Source organism: Agelaius phoeniceus, chromosome 19 (assembly GCF_051311805.1).
Source record: "Agelaius phoeniceus isolate bAgePho1 chromosome 19, bAgePho1.hap1, whole genome shotgun sequence".
Taxonomy (NCBI): domain Eukaryota; kingdom Metazoa; phylum Chordata; class Aves; order Passeriformes; family Icteridae; genus Agelaius; species Agelaius phoeniceus.
This window is the reverse complement of record NC_135283.1, coordinates 5,199,604-5,222,247: the sequence shown is the minus strand read 5'-3', so window position 1 is coordinate 5,222,247 and position 22,644 is coordinate 5,199,604. Positions and strand designations below refer to the sequence as shown.

Here is a 22,644-nt window from a genome sequence, read left to right as displayed (position 1 = left end):
ATAGAGCATGTTCACTTGGGGTGAATCTGCAAACCTTGTGCCCTAGCCCTTGTGTTTAGTTTTAGAAAAAAAATGTATTTTGTTTAGCTGTAATTACACATTTATTTTTTTCAACCACTGGCAGAACAGCTGGTGCTGCTTTGTTCAAATGGAGTTTTTATCACTCTGCTGAGTGCTGCTGAAAATTGTCCTACTTCACTTCTCCTACTGACATTTCCATCTTACCTTTATTCTGTAAGAGAATAGGGTGGGTGGTTCAAACTGTCTTTACAGTCTTGGGATGCAGTCCTGGAATTCATTGTAAACCATGGCCTTTCCTTGAAGAAAGCAAGACTAGGTGCATGTCCATCTGGTAGGCCTGATGTGGTGTCTCCCATAAGATATTTCTGCTGCTTGAAGGATTTGTGGGATCAGCTGTTTCAACTTTGTTGCTTAATTTCTCATTCTTACACCTTTTATTACAGTCCTTTGAGTTTGTACTTGGATTCAGCTTCTCTTTTCTCTTCTGCTCCTGCAGGATACCAGAAGATAACTGCAACAGGCGATCCTGTGAACTGGTGGAAGCCCTTCGGGAGCATCCTAAGAACCCTGACCAGATCCTAATTGGATACAGCAGGGGCTTGATTGTCCTCTGGGACCTACAGAATAACAAAGCAACACACCATTTCCTGGGCAGCCAGGTATTGATTCAATCCAGAGTCAGTTCAGCAGGGCAGGAAGGGCTCTCACTGGCACTCTGAAGACAAATCAGGGGCAGGGACAGGCTGACAAAGCTGCTTTTTCAGTAAGAACAGGTTGTGTTGGGGAGATAACAGCTCTCTGGAGAACAGTCATTTGTATGGCTTTCTTTTCAGCAACTGGAGAACCTCTACTGGCAGAGGGATGGCAGCAAATTCATTAGTTGTCACTACGATGGAAGTTACAGCCAGTGGCCAGTATCCAGTGACAGCAGGCAGTCAGAGCCTCTGGAGAACACTGTGCCTTATGGTCAGTAAGTGAGGTTTAACTGTTGTCTATTTGTCCAAACTCAAACTAATTCTGAGCTTGTGTAGGATATTCAAGTCACAATTCTCCCTAGTGTTTAATGGCAGAATGCAGAGCTGCCTCTTGAATGGCTTATAAGCCTCAACTAAGGGATTTCAGCCCAGATTTTCTCTTGGATTTGAAACTCCTTTGCATTGTTGAAATCTGTCCCGAACATGGAGAGCAAGTCTTGACAATATTAGTGCCCCTTATGAAGAAGGGTGTTGGTGATTCAGCTCTTTGTTTTAGCTGGTGTCCTGTTCAGCAGGAGTTGCTTGGATCCTGTGTAATTAATAGTGAGCTGAGTGTATTTTTTGTTGACCTGAGCAGTGATTAAATGAAGCTTCTGATTTGCTGGAAACCATCAAATGGGGATGACCTCACCTTTTGAGTGCAGAGAAGCTTTTAAAGCTCTATCACTCTATATTAGTTTCAGGAATGGCTATGATTTTAGCAATCCTTTCTAGTTAATCAGCTCCTCCAGCAGCACTTCCACTCCCTGGTAGCCATCAGGAGCATGGTTTGGAACTGAGCCTAAGCTGTGTTTTGCTGTGGAGGTCTGTGGTCGTTGTGTCCCAGAAGACTTGTCTGATGTGGCTTGGTCTGGGGAGGTGGTGCTGGCTCCTACTAATTTAGGTGGCTCCCCTTGGGGTGGAGGGTGAGGTGACCTGGCTGAAGCAGAATCAGCAGCTTCTGATGTAAAGATGCACTTCTTGAATTGTAGCAAATAACTCTGCTTTCTCAGGTCCTTTTCCTTGCAAGGCCATCTCCAAGATCTACTGGCAGACAACAAAAAATGGGTGAGTTTGTGGTGTATCCCTTCAGTCTCACCTATTTGAAGGGTGCAGTGTGCAATGCCATATGAACCCTTTAGAGTAACATTATAAGAACTTGTTGTCAAGCTTTCTTTGACATTTCTTTAAATTTTTTCTTGCTCCTTACTTCAGCACTTACTTTAACTCTTTCTTTCTCTCAAGGCTTCCTTACATAATATTCCAAGGAGGAATGCCCCGGGCTAGCTATGGGGACCGGCACAGTATCTCTGTTATCCACGGCAGCCAGCAAACAGCCTTTGACTTTACCTCACGGGTGATAGACTTCTTCATAATCTTCAGTTCAGATCCTGCTGCAGGTATGTGGTGGAAGGGCATTACTGAGGAATTAGGGTAGCTGTGTACGTGTGTGGCAATCTGCCTGGTATAAATAGCATATGAAATGTGATAAGGAGGTCAGTTGTTTGGGGAGTTTCTGAGACTTCAGCAGAGAATCACAGAATCATTTCGTTTCACAAAGACCCTTAAGATTGAGTGCAGCTGTGAAAGATTCCCATTTAAAAGTGAAATGTGAAATACTGGTATAAAAAGACAGGGCTGGTTACAAATGCCATACATTCCTCAAAAAAATTAGGCTACTCTGTTAATGAGAAAAGATCTCTTAAGTCTATATCTGTTTAAGCTGGACATTGGACGTAACCAGGTCGTGAAATGAGGATCTGAATATTGTTGTTTGGAAACAGCACTTCAAAGGAGGCTAATAATTAAAACCAGAATTTACTCCCACTGAGACACTGCTTCTTTTAATTAGTACCTGGATTTGTGTCTGGAGCTTTGGGTAACAAATCAGCAAAGGGTGACATAGAACCAAGGGTCATTATATGGAGAACTTAATTTCCTTACTGCTGGTGAACATGAATGTAAACTGAATAGTTCTCATTCTTGGAATTGTGTAGAGCTTGTCAGATTCTTGCTTCTGTTGAAGAGCTTTCTTGTCCTTACTTCAGCAGTAACTGTACATTCTTCCTTTTCATGAAACTGTAAAGGGTTTTCCCCAATAACTCTTAGTTTAATGCTGGTGTAGTTCTTGCTTCTGGTTAACTTGGAGTAACTGAGTATAAAATGCAATTTCAAGCTCCAAAAATGTGCAGGATCAGACTAAACTGCAAATTGTTTAGGAGCTTGTAAGTAAATCTTCTGTTACTGGATCTTCTCAGGCTTTCTAGTCTCTGATTTGCCTGCTAGACTGGTTTCCAACCCAATTTGTCCTGTGTCCTGCCAGGGAAGGTGGTGACAGCCACAGCTCCACATCCTGGTCTGTCAGTGCAGATTGAATCACTCCGGCCTGTTCTGGGAAGCAGAACACAGATCCAGGGGAGGAATATCTTGGGAAAAGAGGCAGAAAAAACCAACTTTTGGATTCCCTCTTGCCTGTCTTCCTAGATCTTAGCAGACCCTCTCAGGTCACTGAAAAGAGAGCAGAGAAATCAGAGTGTAACTGAGCAGAAGTACCTGTGTGTGTCTGTTACTGATTTTCCCTGCACAACACTGCCTTTTCTAAGCATCTTCCAAGTGTGCAGAACCTACAGGTCTAAATCTTCAAGCTCACAGTGCTGATAAACTTGGGGTACTGTTTCATACTTTGAGTTCAATACCTTTTGGTATTAAGGAAGGAGAATCTTTTGCTTTCTATGAAATTGTCAAGAGTGGAGATTCTGGATGATGGAACAAAAGTATTAACAATGAAAGAAACCTGAGTTTTTTAGGTCAGAGTTGGACTGCTTAGAGTTCAGGTTCTGGATATGATTAGAAATCCTTTAGGATGAAATAACTGAACAAACAGGCTTTATATTTCTACTTACCAATAATTGAATTATCCAGTTAACGCCACTGCCGGTGGGTTCAGACAGGAGCTACTACAGGAAACTGAAACTGTTGCACTCAGATGAGGAAGTTTTTTACAATAAAATGAGGTTTCTGTGGTTGACAAGCTTCCTTGTGGCTGATTGCCTAAGCTTAGTGGATCTACATAGCTTGCCTTGTTTGCCCTTAAGCAGTCTTCCCTGCAATGGCAATACCAAGGTATTAATTGTATACCAAAGCCACTTAATTTAATAAGCACAAAGCTCATGCATTGCAGCGTGGTCGTAGCTGGTGACTTTTCACCACCCTGAATATGCTGTGGAAACTGCTTAAAAAGGCCAGCCCTTCCTGTTTCTTTTTTTTTTTTTTTTTTTTTTTTTTTTTTAGTTAGGTGGGTGAGTGTGTGGCAATCATGACAAATCTTACTGTGCATGCTGCTTCAGCAACTTAAAATAGATTCTTGCCACAAGAAATGAGCTCAGATGTGTGTTTTTGCAGAGAAAAAAATTGTTAAAACAGAACACTTTTGGTTAATGCTGGCAACAGTAAACTGCAGGGCTGTTACAGTACAGGGATGATATTATTAGTTTTATTGTGAAGTCCTGTGGCAACTGCAAATGATGACACATAGGAAAGCGAAGTAAAACTGAATAGAAAACATTGTTTTCATGATGAAACTGAACTAATTAGTGATGTGTTGTGGCTGGGCCTAGTCAGAGGTGAAACTTGGGGTGCCTCAATAGTGATGCCAAGTACTAATTACTTGCATTTAATTTTGCTGAGTGAACAGTGTTGGTATGTCCCTTCTTGCAAGTGTACACCAGGTTAATCAACCAAGTAAAGGAGGGAAGTAAAAGTACAGTTTAGGAGGGAAGGTCAGGGAAAAGATGTTAGGTAGTTTGCTAATGGCTCAGTGTTAATCAACCCCAATCCAGCTTTGTATTCACTCAGATTTCTGGAGCTGTGTTAATTGTCACTGCTGTGAACTGGTCTGTGGTTTTGGTTTTCCCCACCATTTTGCTGCTGTGGCTGACTTGTCAACCTTGCTGCAATAATGTCCTTGTAGACTAAATTTTTTTCACTCAAGATTGTCCATTGTAACCTGAGTTATAATTCTTGTTTGTGTCAGATGTCACCAGTCAAGTTACATTAATGTATTTCTTTTGTAATTGTTCCTAATACACATAAGAATTATTAGATTATGTACACATCTGTAAAAAGAAAGTCTAGAGGATGTGTCACAACATATGAGAAGAAGAGAAAATGAAAAGTAAAAGAGCTGAATTGTAAATACTTGTCAGTTCAAGCAGAGAAGCATTCTGCAGAACCCAAGGCATTAGCATGTTTAAGCAGCTTAGCCTGGATGGACTGTGGTCCTAACAGCACTAAATGGGTCACTGCTGGGGTGTATACATGTCTTTCTACCCAGTGCTGTTAATTAGCTGCAGGTAAAGTCTTGGAATTCCGGCTGTTACAGTAGTAAGTATGAACATTGTGTTATTCAGTCATTGTTGTTAACAAATTTTACACTCTGCAATGGAATCTATTAAAAGTCACTGTCACAGTCCCAGGAGTGATGTAAAGAAACACGAATTTGCAGTAAATCTGTGAGTGTCTTCAGATCCATTCATACTCAATAGGCCCAGTTAACACAGAAGCATTTAAGGTTTTTTTCAAGAAAAATGTTGATGTGGAGGTGTGTGATTACAGTTTTTAAAGCAGCCTTACAGGAAGCTTGTTTGCACTGACCTTGGCTGGTCAGTTTTGTCAGCCTCAATGAATGTTGTTTCTGCAGAGTTTGATGACCCTTCTGCCCTGGTGGTGCTGGCAGAAGAAGAGCTCGTGGTCATAGATTTGAAAAGTGCAGGCTGGCCAGCAGTGCACCCTCCATACCTGGCCTCCCTGCACTGCTCAGCCATCACCTGCTCTCACCACGTCTCCAACATCCCACTGAAGCTCTGGGAGCGGATTATCAGTGCTGGGAGCAAGCAGAACATTCACTACTCCAGTATGGTATGGCAGCTGTGTCCCCCCCCATGTCCCCCTGTGTCCCTACGTGTTCAGGTCAGTGTGACTGCCCATGGTGTGGGCGGTCTGTGTTGCTGATGATCTGCAGAGGGTTCAGCCCCAGCAGACACTGTCCTCCCTCTTAACAGGGTGGAGAGAGGCCTTTTCCCAAAGCAGTGCAGTTACACTGGGGAATTAAAATGTGATATTTTTTAAGCTTTGACAAGCCAGAGGGGAGGTCCTGAGTGTTCCCAGCTGTTGGTGGTAACAAAGTTCTCATGTAAAACCATGAAGCTTCTCGGGGAAATGTGTAGAATGCCTTCTAAAAGGCACAGTTGGTGTCAGAATGAGGACATCTAATCCCAACAAAAGCTGACAGCATGGACTGTTTCACTGCTACTTGCACTGGAGTTCATGCCCTCCTGCTGACTTTGTTCTCTCCACACTGTCACTGCCTAGGCAGTCACACACTTCTCTTACTCTGTTTGTAGCCGTGGCCGATTGATGGTGGCACCAACATCGCTCCAGATCCTCCACAGAGGGACTTGCTGCTAACAGGGTAGGTGCTGACCTGAGAACCATCAGGGAGCCCTTTCCAGTTCCCCTTTTTCAACTGACTGAGATTTCCCTATGGAGTTAGTCTGCTCATCTTTTAGGGCAGAGACTGCAGCTTTACAGTGCAGCTTCTCAGAGCTGTGCTGCTGGCTTTGTAAAGCCAATTTATTTTGCTGCTTCTGAGCAAACAGGTCATGATGTCCACAGATAACCCAGAAAGTGGCTGATTTTTAGTTTTGATGTGTTTTCCATTGCCCCTACTCTCAAAGTGTGTAGGAGTGCAGGCACTAATCCAGCCTGGTTCAAAGGCAGAAGTGTTAAATTAAAGCTTAATCTTTTATGTTTTGAAGCGTTTTCCCCTCTACCTTACACTTTGAATCTTAAAATAGAGGTTAGCATGGACTCCTGTCTGCTTTGATCAGCACGAACAGATCTAGCTAAGAGTTGGAAGTAGCTAGCAAGAAATTGTCTCATTGCATAAAAATCTGCCATTTTCTTTTCAAAGCACTTTTGAGAGTTTCAGGGGGCTGATTCTCAGATTGCATTCTTGATGGAGCATGTTAGAAGCTTCTACCCTTTTGTTGGGAGACTGTTGCAAAAAAATTCCCCCTTCCCTTCCTGTAACAGTATTTTTGCCTGGATGAGTTTTTCCTTCTATATGCTAAGCTTTTTGCCTTTTCCATATCTTTTTGGCATAATCTTAAATTAGTGTAATGGTGTCAGATCACCAAGAACCTGAATTAAAGAAACCCAACAACCTAAAACAAAAAATACACAAGAAGCCAAAAAACTTTCTCTTTGTGGTTTTTTTTTTTAATTCTGTATTTTCCCCTCTGTTTTACCCTCCATGTGCTGTTCTCCTGTGTGATGTGTGCTCCTGTATCCTCCCCCCCAGGCATGAAGATGGCACAGTGAGGTTTTGGGATGCCTCTGGTGTCTGCTTGCACCTCCTTTATAAGCTGAGCACAGTGAGAGTGTTCCTCACAGATGCTGATCCCAATGACAACATGAACACCCTGGGGGAGGACGAATGGCCTCCACTCCGCAAGGTGAGAGAGCTGCTGCTGGTAGAAACTTCCTGAAAACCTGGGGAGCTCTGATTCCTGCCCCAGTTCAAGACCAGCCCCTATCTGTTCTCTTGCCTAGGTTGGTACCTTCGATCCTTACAGTGATGATCCAAGACTTGGGATCCAGAAGATCTACCTGTGTAAATACAGTGGATACTTGGCTGTAGCTGGTACAGCAGGACAGGTATTGGAATATGAACAATCAACATAAACATTGTTTTCAGGGCAGATTTCAGGGTAATCTGGAGATCTGCTAAAATTCAAAATGTTCATTTCTGTTATGGTAAATTGATCTGTTTTCTGGAATGATTCATGGAACCCTGCTCTGGTAAGGCCCCACTTTGAGCAATGCATCCAGCACAGAGAGGACATGGAGATGGAGTGAGTCCAGAGAAGGCCACAAAGGTCATTAGAGGGATAGAACAGCTGTGCTGCAAGGAAAGGCTGAGAGAACTGGGATTGTTCAGCCTGGAGAAGGGAAGGTTTGGGGTCACCTAATTTCACCTTGATACCTGAAAGAACCTACAAGAAGCATGGATAGAGACTACTTACAAGGTTCTGGAATGACAGAACACGGGGGAGTGGCTTCAAACAGAGAGTAGCTTTAGATTAGATATTAGATAGGAAGAACTTCTTTGCTGTGAGGGTGGTAAGGCCCTGTAGCAGGTTGCCTGGAGAAGTTCAGGATGCCCCATCCCTGAAGGTGTTTAAGGTCAGGTTGGATGGAGCTCTGACCAGAAAAGGTGTCCCTGTGCATGGCAGAGGCTGATCTTTAAGGTGCCTTCCAACCCAAACCATTCTGGGATTTTCTGCTTTATCTAGTTGGTTTTAGACATTATCTACTGTTATTTATCTGCCCTGAGAGATGCTGTAGTTTAGCAGCTGTAGGGAAGGGCTGCAGCTTGGAGATCTGCCTGCACAGCAAAAGCTGCAGCAAAGGTTGTTCTCTTCCTTTCAGGTGCTGGTGATGGAACTGAATGATGAGGATGCAGAACATGTGGTGGACCATGCTGAAGCAGATCTCCTGCAGGACCAAGAGGGTTATCGATGGAAAGGTCATGAGAAGCTCAAAACTCGAGATGGGCCTGTTAGATTTGAAGCTGGTTTTCAGCCATTTGTCCTTGTCCAGTGTCAGCCACCAGCTGTGGTCACCTCTTTGGCCCTGCACTCGGAGTGGAGGCTTGTGGCCTTTGGCACCAGTCATGGGTTTGGGCTTTTTGACCATCAGCAGAAGCGACTGGTCTTTGTCAAGTAAGTGTCATCTTTCCAGGGGGTCTGTAGTAATCCTTATGCTAATGATGACCTGGAATTACTAACAAAGCAAGGTGTGATAAGTGATTTCCCAAGAGCTGTCACTGTAGCAAGAAGCTCTGCTTCTTTTTTCTCCACCCTTGAAGATCTTCCAGAATATATAACTGTGTTCCAGCATTTGTGTGTATCCTGTTGGACTCTTGGGAGTGATTGCCACCCAGTAGAAAGTGACCACGTGGCTACTGTCTCCCTCTTCCAGGTGCACACTGCATCCCAGTGACCAGCTGGCCTTAGAAGGTCCCCTGTCTCGGGTGAAATCCTTGAAGAAGTCCCTCCGTCAGTCGTTCCGGCGGATCAGAAGAAGCCGTGTGTCCAGTAGGAAGCGGAGAGGAGGTGGTGGGAATGCCTCAGAGGTGAGGGCTTCACCTTTTTGGGGTCTGTCTGTTTGCAGCTTGGAGCATGCTAAGACTGCCTAGAGCAGGAGGTGGTCTCAGCCCTGCTATCAAATCAATAGCTATTGGTATGAGGGAAAATGGCAATTTCTGATGCTCTGTTAGATAAAAACAGGCACATTTTTAGAAGAGATCAGTTCAGAGGACAAGTTCACTGGTGTGCCTTTCTATTGCTGCCACACTCCCTCTCTCTCCCTGCTGTGTCTATCCCTGACTGACAGTGTCTCCTCACCTGTGAAGGTGCAAGAAGCAAATGCCAAGTTTGACCAGGACGTGTTGCAGGAGATGGAGCTGGCTCCAGTCCAGCGCAAGATCGAAGCACGCTCGGCAGAAGATTCTTTCACTGGCTTTGTGCGAACCCTGTATTTTGCTGATACCTTCCTGAGAGACAGTGAGTAGGAAAAACATCTCTCTCTTCTTCCAAATGGGTTTTTACTGCTTCTGCCAAGGAGTGTATTAGGATTTACTGCCAGGAAAACTCGGCACCTCCTGTGTCCTACTTTGTGCTGTGCTGAAAAACTGATGCAGAATAAGAGCATATGTTGTCATGTAGAATTGTTATTTAGCCATTCTGGGCTGCTGGCTAATCCAAGGCAAGTGGCCATTCATCTTTGAATCAGGTCTTTATGTATGATTTTCAAACGTGCTGTATTGGCATCTGACTTTCTAGTATAAACTTTTCCTTCTCTCATTCCTTTGAAGTTCACCCCAGTCTCCAGCAAAGCCTTTTAATTTTAGTGAAGGTGGTGGCTGGTTGTGCATCAGAGCCCAAACTGATAGCATGCACAGGTTTACTGTGCTCATCTGTGATGTACATATGGTGGTACTTTTGCCTTTGCTCAGGTGCAGTGCCCTTTCTAAGGGCTGCTGGTGGATGTGTATTGGGAAAAGAATGTTGTGCCTGGCAGGTCTCCCCTATTATAAAGATATTTAGGGTGCAAACAGAGGGAGGTTTTATGTAGCCAAGGAAATCTGTTATGTCATGGAGGGTGCCTTGCTCATGGGCTTTTTTGTCACTCCAGGCTCCCGGCACTGCCCGTCCCTGTGGGCTGGCACCAATGGAGGGACAGTCTACGCTTTCTGTTTACGTGTTCCTCCAGCTGAGAGGAGGATGGATGAGCCTGTGAGGGCAGAGCAGGGTAAGTGCCTTGTGAAAACAGGGTTCTGTTGAGTTATTGCCAGAAAAGCAGGGTCACTCAGTTAGTGCTGCTTATCAGTGATTGGAGCCAAGTGTGGCACTGTCTGAGCTAAGCAATGCTCACTGCAGCAGCTGAACTGGAGCTCCAGCACTGCTTGATGTGCCTCAGCCTCATTTCCTACTCACTTCAGAAATGTAAATTTGTGTCAGCTGTCCCTGAAGTTTGCCATCAACCCTCGCTGCACGTGTCCCTTGTTCTGGCAGCTGGGCCTGTTGTCTTTATGTAACAATGGTTTCTGTCCAACACACATCAGTCCAGTCTGAATGCCCTAATGCCCCTCAACTACCAAATCTTTTTAGGCAGCATTTCTATATCCACAGTATATAGGTCTCCAGTGCTGAGAGGGTGTGAAGGAGTTTCTAACAGTGTTTCTGACTAGACTCCTGTTTGTTTTTTCTGTTTGTTTTTCCTCCTTATCTCGCCTGTCTAGCCAAAGAAATTCAGCTGATGCACAGGGCTCCTGTTGTGGGAATACTTGTGTTGGATGGACGCAGCACTCCCCTCCCAGAACCTCTAGAAGTAGCACATGACCTTTCCAAGAGTCCTGATATGCAAGGCAGCCACCAGCTGCTGGTGGTATCTGAAGAGCAATTTAAGGTGAGTGTCCCCTATTGAGGGAGGGAGGTGCCTATGAATTGTGCATGAAATCTCTCTCCACTGAGCAGTGCCCAATGCTTTAGCCAAACTCTTGGGAGTGCTTGTTCTCCTGTGCCTCAGGAACAGCCTTGGGACAGCACTTCTGGTTGGTACAGTCCATAAATCAGATGTGTGCTGGCAAACTGGTGTTCAGCATAGTGCTGCACATGCTGAATATAGAAATGTTATGCCTTATATTACATATATTACATTATATTACATTACATTATACTTTACATATATTACATTAAATATATTACATTATATTCTTTGGACAAAGCTGCTTCTGCTTTTGGGTAAGAGCTTTTCTGTTGTTAGTGCAGAAGCAGGAATTTTGTTGGTGTTTTTGTGAAGTAGCTTAAAAGTTTCTTGTTTTGCACACTAACTTAAACCCTGTTCTCTTTCTGTGTTAATTTGTAGCCAAATAGGGAAGAGTTTTGAAAAAATGTGGGAGAAGTGTGGTTACAGCCTGAAGGGTAAAACTGATGTCAGAACAGAAAGACATTTTCACACTGCCTGTGGCTGATTGGTTCTCATGCTATGAGCAGGGGATTGGCTCTGGTTACACCTGTGTGCATTCCCTGTGAATGGAAACATTATCCAGGGAGGGAGCAGCAGATGTCCTGGGGAGCTGCTGCTGCCTTTGTGCAGGAAGAGGTGTCAGTGTCTCATTTCTGTGACAGGTCTTCACGTTGCCCAAGGTCAGCTCCAAACTGAAGCTCAAGCTGACAGCCCTGGAGGGCTGCAGGGTACGGAAGGTGACGGTTGCCAACTTCGGTAGCTGCAAGACTGATGATTACAGTGAGAATGACCTGGCAGTGCTGACCAACCTGGGAGACATCCAGATCATCTCCCTGCCCTTCCTCAAGCTGCAGATCCGCTACCCCTGCATCCGCAAGGAGGATGTCAGTGGCATTGCCTCCTGTGTCTTCACCAAATATGGCCAAGGTGAGGTGGGCTTCTCCCAGATCATCCCTCTTGTTGTGTGCTTGAGACAATGGGAAACAGCTCAGTGTTTTTAGCTGGCTGTGTACACATGTGAGGCTGTTATTGTTAAGTTGGACATGACATATATATATATGTGATTAGGGTTTAAAAAAAAGGTTTTATTTTGCATTTTTTCTAACTTACATACTTTTAACAAAGCATAATCTTAAGTTATTAACATCACAATAATTTATTATATTAATGGAAAGCAATTAGTGTCAATATAATTAGCAAAAGTTTTACAGAAATTTAATAAAGCACATATATACATCTACTCATGCATGTAGTCTAGCTTACAAAAATTTTCATGTATCTTTTCTAATCTGTTTCTATGCTAAGACCCTTGTCTTCCTTTTTGCTATAAATACACTCAAAAATCATCAATTATTATTTGTTCTATTAACTCAGCTTTGCTTACAAGCCAGCTGTCAAGTCCCTCCATATGAGACTGTTTCAGAAATGTGTTCATTGTGTGTTTCTGGGCAGTACCAGCTGCCAGCAGGTACCAACACATGAGTTAGGAGTGAGTTTTATTCCATTACTGTTAATGAATACAGGAGTGAATAGAGGTTTTCAGCTTGGTTCTGCCCCTTAGATAACTTCCACCTGACCACTCTCCTCTTGTCTGGTGTGGGGGAATAGCTCTCTAAGCAGCAGGCTCTGGGAAATGGCTCCATTGAGCCTCCTGTACATGCCTGTGTCTGAGCACTCACATTGCAAAACTGGGATCCTGTGGCTGCTGAAGATGGATTGCTGCTTTCCAGTTCATTTTTTGCATCTTTCTGTGCTGTTTTCTCCAAATGTCAGCACAGGACAACAAAATTATGTCTCAGCATAACCTTAAATTGCACAGTCTCTAGGCTAACCAGAGGGGAGCTGGGGTAATTTCTTCCTCAATGGTCCCTCCTTGCTTAGATAGAAGGAAAAGCAAACCCTTTCTGCCAAACACAGATCATGCCTAGATCTGTTGTTTTTTAGGATCACCTTTGGTTCTGGAACTGTTTCCTGAGAGTTGTCCTTATGAATTCCCAATCCCCTGCAGGTTTCTATCTGATCTCGCCATCGGAGTTTGAGAGGTTTTCCCTTTCCACCAAATGGTTGGTGGAGCCCCGGTGCATCGTGGACATGCCAGAAGTGACAACCAACAACCACGTGCACAAGCCTGGCACAGAGAATGCTGCAAGGATATCCAGGTAATGTCTGTAACACTCTTGCACACTGGCTGTGTCTGAGTAGGGAGGAAAGAAAACCCCTTTGAAGTTAACATCCACAGAGGGGGTGGCATCAGGAAATGTAACCTTCCCCTTGGTGGTTTTCCTACTTGGAGTACATTTGGTAGGATAGAGCAGGAAGCTTTGGAACATCCCTAAGCTGGAGTCACAAACTCAGAGAAAACCCTGGCTTGCTTTGCTTGTTCCCATGTGCTGAGGCTGAGCTGTGTCTCTGTGAAAGGAAATCCAGTGTTCCTCCTCTCCTCTTGGAACATCAGTGAGTAACAGTAGATCTGACCCTCACAGAGATCCTACAGGATTTTTATCCCAAGAGTTAAGAAGTGTTCTCTGGTGCCTGCAGACTTCTGCATCGCCAGCATGTGGTGAAGCCCTTCCCACACTCAGCAAACCATTTAGTTGATGTGCACTGGAGCCTCTTGTAACTGCTAAGAACACACAGGAATTCTCTGCACTCCTCTTCTTCAGCGTCAGTAATTGTTTTCTGCCTCCTCTCCTTTTTTAGGGGACCAGGAAATAGTCCAGGTGACTGTGGAGAAGATGGTAAGTGAAAAAAAAAAAAGTGTACTGCGGGTAGCATGGTGTGTGTAAACCTCAAAATGTCTTTCCTATTGCTACAGTTGATATTTTCTACCTGAGATAGGGAAAAATAAGGAAGGATGTGGGGGAAATATTGTGATCTGCCTGGATTGTATTTTAGTTGATAGCTCTGAAGTAAGTTGTACGTGGAAGATTCTCTTAAAGGGTAGAACAGAGTTTGCTGGAGGGAAGGTCTGAACTTATTTAGATCTTCTGTTATCCAAACTAGTATTGCTGAAAGAAACAGTTCAGTGCGTGAGAAACTTTAAGGATTAGTTGTGAAGCATTCAATAAAGTCAAAAAGTACTTGAAGTGGGGAAAAAAATCCAGTTCCATTGTGCATTTCTCCAAAACTGTACTTATTTCAGGAAGAGGGGAAAATATTGTTAGCTTAAACAAGTTTTCTTACTCTTCTTTAGAAAGGAAGTCTGGGAGGCTGATGGAACATGCCTTACTCAATGATGAAAGTGAGTGAGATGAAGTCTTGCTGCTGAGGGGGAAGGTGCCTTTCTGGGTGGGAAAAGAAGAAAGCTGCTGGGAATTTTGTGGATTCCAGTTCTAAGGGATCTGTAATTACTGTCAGAAATGCTGAGTTTTCTTGAATCCCCGGAAATGAGGGGTTGGACAGATAGCCATGCCCTTGGGCAGGGGTTGTTCTGCAGAGCTGCATTCCCTGCTGAGATAAGAGAAGGATCTTTATTTCCAATAGGACTTGTGTAAGATGACAGCTGGAACAGACAGTTCCTTTGGGGCTCTGGTACACAGGGATTGGCAACATTTCCTCTGGCAACTGACTGCTTCAGTCCTGTGTGCCAGCCTGCCCAGTAAAAACCTGGTTAAAGAGGCAGTGATGATCCACGGACTGACCTCTGAGTGTGGGAGGCAGGTTCTGGAGGCTGTTCACTGGGGAGGTGGAATGTGCTCAGGCAGCTGCCTGAAAGCAGATTCCCCTGCTTTGGCTCACTGCTTTAACTCTCTGCTTTCCAGAAGTGCTGAAGGAGATCCAGAGTACTCTGGAGGGGCGCAGAGGGTGAGTATCAACCAACTTCTCTTCTTGATGCCTGGGGCTGGCAGGGGAGGGCAGCTTGAGGTAACAGCAGGGGGATGCCCACTTGATGGCAGGGATCCTTCTGCTGGAATCTGGTCACATGTGCATCCCACAAGCTACCAAAGGGCAATAATGAGAGGCAGGTTCTCTTTCACATGCTGTCCCTTGGCGTTTTTTATGAATAATGCTTTGTCTCTTTCTCTCCGAAAAGCAGGAGAGATCACATTCCCACCTCCCCAAGGAACAGGACTCTGAGTATTCGCATACAGGTTTCTATTTGTGTCAACCCATGCTGATCTAAGGGCAGGCCACACGGGCTAAGTTGGTCAAGGATGGGACTCTGGAGTTTTAATCCTGGCTTGACACTGTCCCTTGGATGTGTTCAGTGTCTCTGCTCCCATTCTGTCTGTACAATAGAGCTGAGCTACCACCACGGCTGCGGGGCTTTATCTCATCTCCCTAGGATGGTCAGGGGCTACCAAGTGTAGGCAAAGGACTACTCTGCAACAGGAGGCTTGGTGGGATTGGTAACTGCTGGTGTGGAAGGATCAGTGACTGCCTGACATGCTCTGCTCTGTGCACTTCCTCTGGACACTACCTCATCCTGGTCTTCTGTCGGCATCTGGGAGTGGATGGGATGAGACTGCACTGCAATAAGGAATGTCTTCTTGTGTCATTGCAGGAGCTATGCAGAAAAAAATTCGGCAAGAAGTCCACTAGGACACGGACTAAGTAATGGAGGAGGTAGGTGAGGCTAAAGATATTTGAAGTAGCCAAAGGAAGCAGAAAGTAGAATGAAATTTCTTAATAAGCTCCAGCTTATTTCAATGCTCTGTGCAGAACTCTGACCTCAGTTTTCGGGGTGGGAATCTGCTGGCTGAGTGGTGTGTGAGCACTGTTCAGCACCTTACATGCTACACCAGTGGTAAAGGAAGGGCTAAAAATCCTTTGAAGGCTCCCTTATCACAAAGTGAGCTGGTGAGGTAGCCAGAGCTCCCAGCAGCAATCTGAGTGTATCAGCTCATTAGCTCTCATTAGCTTTTACTGCCTGCCTTTTCAAATAGCTTTTGCATTCTTCTCTCCTGCAGCAGATTGACCAGAACTCATGGAGGACCTCGTGGCATTGGACTGAGTGCCATAACACTACTGACTGGGCAAACCGTCCCTGGGGAGAAGGCACCAGAGCTCCCAGCAGCCAGGCTGGGGAGCTGCAGCTCAGTGCTTCTGCCTCTGCCTCCCCTTTAGTGCCTCTTGGAGACCTCTCCTGCTGGAGCCTGCCTTGCTTTAGGACAGCAGTGGATGCCAGCTCTGATGCACCACAAGCCTCTGAGTACACCTAACATTCAAATGTTTGCACATTTCTCTTTTCTACTGGGCTGGGTTTTAAATTATAAATGTTTTACTGCCTCGGTGCAGGATTTTAATAAACGCACACTGTTACCTCCAACAATTATTTTTTGTACATTTTTTTAAAATCTTATGGGTATTTCAGTTTTAACAGAAACATTTAGAAATTTACTTTAAGAAAAAAACATTAAGTAATATATACTAGATTCCTGTGACTGCTGTACGTGGTATCTGAATGAGTAATTTTGGGGTTTGTTTGTTATGGTACTGTTAACTGGCTTTATGGATTTGGGTAGAATCTATTTTTGTAGCCATTCAAATTGGAGGAAAACTAATTGAATTTGATTTTTGTTTCAACACTACATTGCTTTTTTTTTGGCAATAAAATTCTGAATTCCCTTTTGTGATCCTTGTCTCCTCTCATATCTATTCTGTCCTTCAACAGCTTCTTTTATATTGCCCACAGATGCCTGGGAGAAGGTGGAGCTGCCCTCTGAGCTGAGGGGGGCAAAGAGCACTCCTGGAGGGAAGCAAGGTGGTGGGTGGGAGGAGCAAAGGGATTGTGTCACCATCCTGCAATCCATGTGGGATGGGAATGCCAGGAAAGGGCCCTGCTTCAGATCATAGTCCCTGGAAGGTCATTGCTGGTTTGTCCTGAATAAACGTGCATGATAACACTGGAGGGAGACAGGATTGATCTGGCAGTGCTGCTGTGCTGTCTGCCAGTGGATTTGGAATTGAAGCTGGTGAAGCTCTGCAGAGAGCAGTTTGGTCCTCTTTAAAATTTCTTTCCTTTATCCCTCACCTAACAGCATTTTTTTTCCAGCTAAGAAAAAGAACAAAGTATTCTGAAATTTCTCTACTGTAACTTGCTTGTAGCACTGTGACAGCCAGTGAGGAAGAACTAAATCCTCCTGGACTGGAGCTGAGTTGCTGTCCTTGGCACACTTTGGAAACTTCTCCTTGGAAGCCCTCTTGTTTCTGCCTCTCCTTGGGAGCCCTCTAGATCTTCCCAAGCAAGGCTGAGAAACCCTTTCTTACCTACAGCACTAGGATGGCACAATCTGTTCTGCAGGAAAAAATGCTTGTAGAGTTGCTCTGCTGGTACTGCAGGCACCCTTCCTTCTAAAACTATTAATACCTCCTTTGAGACCTAATTTATGGCTAATGAGGTTTTAGAGAGCCTTCTCTTTCAGTTTCCATTTCTAAAGTAGTTTTCACTTCCTTATTTCTGTTTGCTTCATTATTTCCTTGTCTCTTGCTGCAGGACTGAAGCTGGCAGGGAGGTGTCCTGCTGTTTCCACCTCTTGTGCCAGGCATTGATGCTGCAAATTTACAGGAAATTATGGTTTAATCAGCAACTTCTGAGCTGCTGTCACTCTGTGCATGTGCATCATCCTGGTGCACCCAGCTGCTTCTTTCTGCTCCTTACAGATGGACTCATTCTAAAGCCTTTTCTGAGTATTTATTTGTTGGCAGGCTTGGGGGAAGACATGTGACAGTCTTACTCAGAAAGGGCAGAAGAAATTTATTATCTTCTCCCTGTTTTCACCCACATAACTTGAGAACTCCCGGAAGAGTGAGAGATTCACAAAAATGGTAAAATTTTTTGTAAACCCTAAAGTACATTTAGATTCAAAACCAACAGCCAAAAAAAAAAAAAAATCCAGGCTTCTTATTTTCTTCAGAGGACAAGCCAGACTACAAATGGGATTGAGTCATTTAGGATATGTGCTATGGCAGATTTTTTTTTCAAGCAGAGCTTTGGAACTGAAGGATTTACTGGAATGAGATCCTTGGCTTGTTGTGGGCAGACACATTAAGAATCCTTTTAGAGCTCCTATGCCTAAAATTCAGGAGAAATTGCAAAGGGACAAAACAGGGCAAGGCTGAAGCTCATGAATTGTGCTTTCAGTTGTGTTCTGAGTTGAGCAGGAAGGGATGGAAAGGCTTGTGACAGAACTAGGGTGTATTTTTTGTGCTGTCAGAAAACAAACAGCAAGTAAAATTGGTGATGGGATGAGATGATCATGAGGGGTGGAGCCTTCAATGAATGAATGTAAGCAGCTTTTGAATGTTGTGGGGGGAAAAAAAATCCCTTTTCATCTCTCCCTTTCAGGAACTGCCTTCTGAGCCTTGTGGTTACTCTTAGCCTGCCCCTCAGCTGACACTAAAAATAATGGCCTGCTTCTGATCAGAGGACTCAGCTGCTGCCAAACCCCTCGAATTTTGTGCCTACCTCTACTTTTCACTTGAACTCCTTGTCTGGGATCTGATAGGAGTTTGCTGGCCCTCTCCAAGAGCTAATGCTTTAATGCTTGGAAGCACTCTGAGGGCTCATTGGCCCTTATTAAGGTTATTGCCAGTCAGGCTTTGGCAGTGCTTCCCCCTTCTCCTGCTTTGTGCAGCCTCACAGGGCTCTGGCACTGGGAAGTGTCCCTTGGCTGCAGGACCAGAGTTGCTGTTAACACTGACTTGAAAAAATCCTTCCAGCAATGCTGGCACAGCGTTCCCTGACCCCCACAGACCTGCTGCTCTGCAGAGGGGACAGTCTTGGATCACAACTAAAGAACAAATTTTCCCCATCTGAGTACACATTGGGTCCCTAATATGGGATGCTGTTTTATAGTGGCCTGAGTTTTAGGTCAAATGCTTTCTGGTAATGTGAGCTCTTTTATAGGGTGGTGTGTTTGCTGCCAAAATTCTCTACTCCTAGAAAAGCTTGGCCTGGAGCTCTTTTTTTTTTTTTTTACTTTTCAATAGTAATTCAAGCTTTCCTCAGATGTTTAGGAGTTGAATATTTGCAGAATTTGTCTAACAGTTCTATTAGAAGAACATAATGTTGGAAGGAAAAGTAATTTTCATCTTGGTCTTGAAGCCTGAGGCCTGTCTGGTTAGTGAGAGAATGATGTTTTTTTTTTTTTTTTTTTTTTTTTTTTTTTTTTTTTTTTTTTTACAGCTTAATTGGTCTGTTTCTTAGAATATGGTTTGTGTGCAGCTCAAAGGATTTCATGCCTGGACTGTGGTCCTGAATTCAGCCTCCAAACCACTGCCTATGTGGCCTCATGGATTGGGATGTCTTTAAAAGGAGCAGGAATTGGTATGGCTGAAAGATGAGACAGACTTTAGTGTAAAATTGCTTCTAAAACCCAGCAGTCCTTGCTAAGCCATATTAGACTTTGTTGTCTCTTTCAAGCAAAGCCCAAGGTTTGTTGCAGCTGTAGCTGATTCCCTGGGGGAAGCAAGGTGGAAAAATTCCTCCAATATCTGCCACAAGCCCTTGGTCACAGGAAGGAAACTCAGCATCTTCACTCACAGCCACAAGCCCCAAGTGCTTGGGTTATTCCTCAGCCTCTTTCTCCAACATGATGATGATGGGGGTGTCTGATTAGCTTTCTGGGTTAGATGCAGCTTCCCATAGGACCAGCAAATCCCTGTGTGAAAAGGCTGCTGTAGCAGTAGGATGGTCCTTGAGATCATCCTGGCATTGATTAATCTGTCCCAGCTGCTGCCCAGGCAGAAATGGCCTCTCCCAGGTGAGATTTTCTTGTAATGAAACTGATGTATGACCAAACTCCTCATTTCCATCTTGCCTCTCACGCCTTTTATGCATGATGGCTGATCCATGGGGATGGAGGGATGAGTTTGCTGGGAACACAACCAAGACAGGAGAGCTAAAAGGCTCCTTGCCCTTGTGGCCTGTTTCAGTAGGGAGGAAAACAGATTAAAAGGTACTTTGAGGCTCTTCCCTCTGCTCACCTCTTCCCCAGCTAAATGAGTAGAAAACTGATCTCTCCAGCTCCTTGGGCACAGCTCTTGTATGCAGAGCTAAGTTATATTTTAAAAGAGTTTTTGGCAAGGGAGCCCTCTTAAAGATGGATGGTCCTGAGCATGTGCTGACAGCATCAGGCAGTCACCCGAGGCTGGAAGGACCTGTACCTCCAAGGGCAGAGCCCAGCCTGTCCCTGACTCTTGCCCTTCAAAAGACACAGATCTCTTCCTCCTGTTTGCTCCTCTGCCAGATGAGTCTGTGCATTGTGTGCTTATTCCTTCTGCCTCTGCATATTGGTCATTTGTTTAAAGCCAATCTCTGCTTATGCTTAAGGCAGGGTCTTCAAGAAATGAACCTTGGATTCTGCTCACACTCTCCTTCCTTGAAGGGAATTTACCTGTATCAGATTGCTGTGCTGAGCCCTTGAAAAGCAGGCTGAGCTCCTAAAAAACCCTAATTGGCAACACAAGGACATCTCTGAGTTGCTGAACATCACCCCAAACATCAGATACTGCAGCTGAAGCTCTGATGGGGTAAGAGTCCAAGGAAGCAGAGAACGTGGCAGGATAAGAAAAGGCTTGGTGTTATTTCTTAGGCAGTAAATTGAGACAAAAGTGGCTTCAGCTATAGCTGGGGGAGCTTTATTCCAAACTGCAAGTTAGCCACAGGAATGGAATTTGGGAGAGGTCTTTTTCAAGGGTGTGATTGTTCTGTAGACAAACACATCCTCCTGACTTTATTGTGACACAGTTAAGAGCACATAAAATGCAGGCTGTGACCAAAGGAGGTATCAGAGTCCTTAATCGGTTTGATTACCTGTGATCTTGTCAGTGCTGTGACAGTTTGCTCATAGTTCACAGCTGGTGATATTTGCCTGTACTTTCATTACAGGAAGATGTTTTAAATGTAAATTAACAGTAAGGAGGATGTGAAAAAAAAATCCATCTCAAGGAAATTCAGCTCTGTCAAGGTAGATCCATGAGGCACAGTTTATGGAAATAATAAAATTTAAGCATTAAGTGATAGTTACTTACTATGGATTTAACCTTTAAAAAAGACGGATTTAATTTTATACTGAAATTACTGAAGCTCCAGAGCAGGTGGCAGTACCTCAGCCCTAAAGGCTCCTGAAGCCCTTTGCTAAGAGCAGTATCAGTCCAGGCACTGGGATTCCTGTTGTGCAGCATCCAAGGTCCAGCCTTAAAACACCCTGTTTTGGAATTGGTTAGTGATACATGAGAATTTCAAAGTGAAATAATATCATGTCATCTCTCTGAAGTGCTTTGCCCTTTTAAAGCCTCAGGCCTTGGATTGGATAGAAACCACTCCTGCTCCAATTCATCTCTGTCAGCTGATGTTGCACAGGCAGATTCCTCCTGACAGTTCTCTGCCCATTCATCTCTTCCTTAGAGGTTTGTTTAAACCACTAAAAAATCCTGTTTGAGGGTAAGAGCTTCAACTAGTAATTTTTAGTGCACAAGAAAAGTGCCCATTTCTCAGGAACTCAATTCAGAGGCATGAATTAATGTATCAGAACTCCATGTGCCTCATTAATTAATAACATGGCATGCAGGTACCATTAACCTGCTAGATTTTCTTTGAGGAGAAGGAACAGAAAGTAGCTGTGATCACTTTCTGTTTCAGAAGACTGACCAGGCTTGGTTCTGCACTTTCTCACTGAAGTGCTTGTTCTGGATCTGCTTGTGCACAGAAAGAGTTTTCCATTGGAATGTGTCCTGCATGGAAGTGGCTCAAATTCTATAAACAATTTCCTTGTCACAGTGATATCTGGTGAGAGATTTATGTGAGGATCTCTCCTGTGCATAGGGAGAGGTGAGACCTCTCATAAAATGAAGAAGGATTTACAGAAGATTAAGGGAGTTAAATATCTGCAGTGGAACAGAGCATAAGATACAGGGTAGTTAATATGAAACGAGAGAAAATGTTTGTCATCCTATAAAATAAATGTCAAGTTTTGGAAGCAATCACCTTGAGAAGAGTCTTTGAGTGTCTTCAAATGCCTGGCTGAGCAAACAACTCCCAGTCTGTTTCAGATCTTCAGTAACAGCATAATAATAGTGTCTGTGCCTCAAAACTGTAAAGACAGTATCACAGGGCATAAAAAATGTGAGTGGCCCAACATCTCATGAAAGTTAACAAACTTCCAGTATAGGACAATGTGCTTTTAACAGAGCCTCTGGCCAAGTTTCCAAACCAAACTTTCTTCCAGGAACAGTGGCCTTCCTGTACCCTCCCCCTCTTTCCCTCCCAGAGTTCAGGAGCTCCAGAGAGTTTCACCTTTGTGGCCAAGGTCTGTCCTGCCCTCCTGTGTTGCTTGTTCCTTCTCCCTTTCTTCTCTTGGTGCACATGTGCACTTTTAAATTTAATTTTTAACTAACTAATGCCTTATGATCTGGAATAAGGGAATAACCAGCAAGGGCAATTCCAAGCAAACAGGCTTCTCATTTAGGAGGAAGCTCAGCATGAGGAAGCTCAACTTACCTGTAAGATCAAATTGCACTGAGGTGACCACCAGCACTGGAGCAAAGGAAACAGCTGGGGAATACAGAGGGCACTGGAAGGAAGGAGTGGCCCCACGAAGTCAGTGTGGGTGTAACATGAGACCTCATCCTTAGCTGCATGGTTCCTTCTACCTTTATCTCTGCAAGCTTATTAGAAACTGCTGGGGATTTTCAACTACCTGGGTGTAATCATTTCAGTCTGCACAATCTGACATTCTACTTTGAGCCTTTGATTTGTGCTTTGGGGGCTCAGCTGCTTTCTGCAGAGCACTCATTTCCCACGGGAGAGCAGCCCTGGGGCTGTAGCCCACCCCCCACTATTAAAAAGCCTCTT

The 22,644-nt window shown here is 44.3% G+C and overlaps 1 protein-coding gene across 1 annotated transcript in view; it reads left to right on the top strand.

Moving 5' to 3' along the window:
* Nucleotides 1–16,423, top strand: part of LLGL2 (LLGL scribble cell polarity complex component 2) — a 33,399-nt gene extending 16,976 nt beyond the window's left edge. Inside the window, exons 7-26 of the mRNA XM_054645299.2 lie at nucleotides 518–680; nucleotides 855–987; nucleotides 1,769–1,823; nucleotides 2,001–2,155; nucleotides 5,455–5,672; nucleotides 6,158–6,225; nucleotides 7,117–7,270; nucleotides 7,368–7,472; nucleotides 8,247–8,539; nucleotides 8,799–8,952; nucleotides 9,232–9,382; nucleotides 10,014–10,130; nucleotides 10,621–10,787; nucleotides 11,510–11,774; nucleotides 12,856–13,006; nucleotides 13,548–13,585; nucleotides 14,041–14,088; nucleotides 14,609–14,651; nucleotides 15,352–15,413; nucleotides 15,758–16,423. Of these exons, the coding sequence (XP_054501274.2) occupies nucleotides 518–680; nucleotides 855–987; nucleotides 1,769–1,823; nucleotides 2,001–2,155; nucleotides 5,455–5,672; nucleotides 6,158–6,225; nucleotides 7,117–7,270; nucleotides 7,368–7,472; nucleotides 8,247–8,539; nucleotides 8,799–8,952; nucleotides 9,232–9,382; nucleotides 10,014–10,130; nucleotides 10,621–10,787; nucleotides 11,510–11,774; nucleotides 12,856–13,006; nucleotides 13,548–13,585; nucleotides 14,041–14,088; nucleotides 14,609–14,651; nucleotides 15,352–15,413; nucleotides 15,758–15,765 (2,548 nt within the window). The 3' untranslated portion in view covers nucleotides 15,766–16,423. The remainder of the gene's footprint in view (nucleotides 1–517; nucleotides 681–854; nucleotides 988–1,768; nucleotides 1,824–2,000; nucleotides 2,156–5,454; nucleotides 5,673–6,157; nucleotides 6,226–7,116; nucleotides 7,271–7,367; nucleotides 7,473–8,246; nucleotides 8,540–8,798; nucleotides 8,953–9,231; nucleotides 9,383–10,013; nucleotides 10,131–10,620; nucleotides 10,788–11,509; nucleotides 11,775–12,855; nucleotides 13,007–13,547; nucleotides 13,586–14,040; nucleotides 14,089–14,608; nucleotides 14,652–15,351; nucleotides 15,414–15,757) is intronic.
* Nucleotides 16,424–22,644: the final 6,221 nt, after the last annotated feature.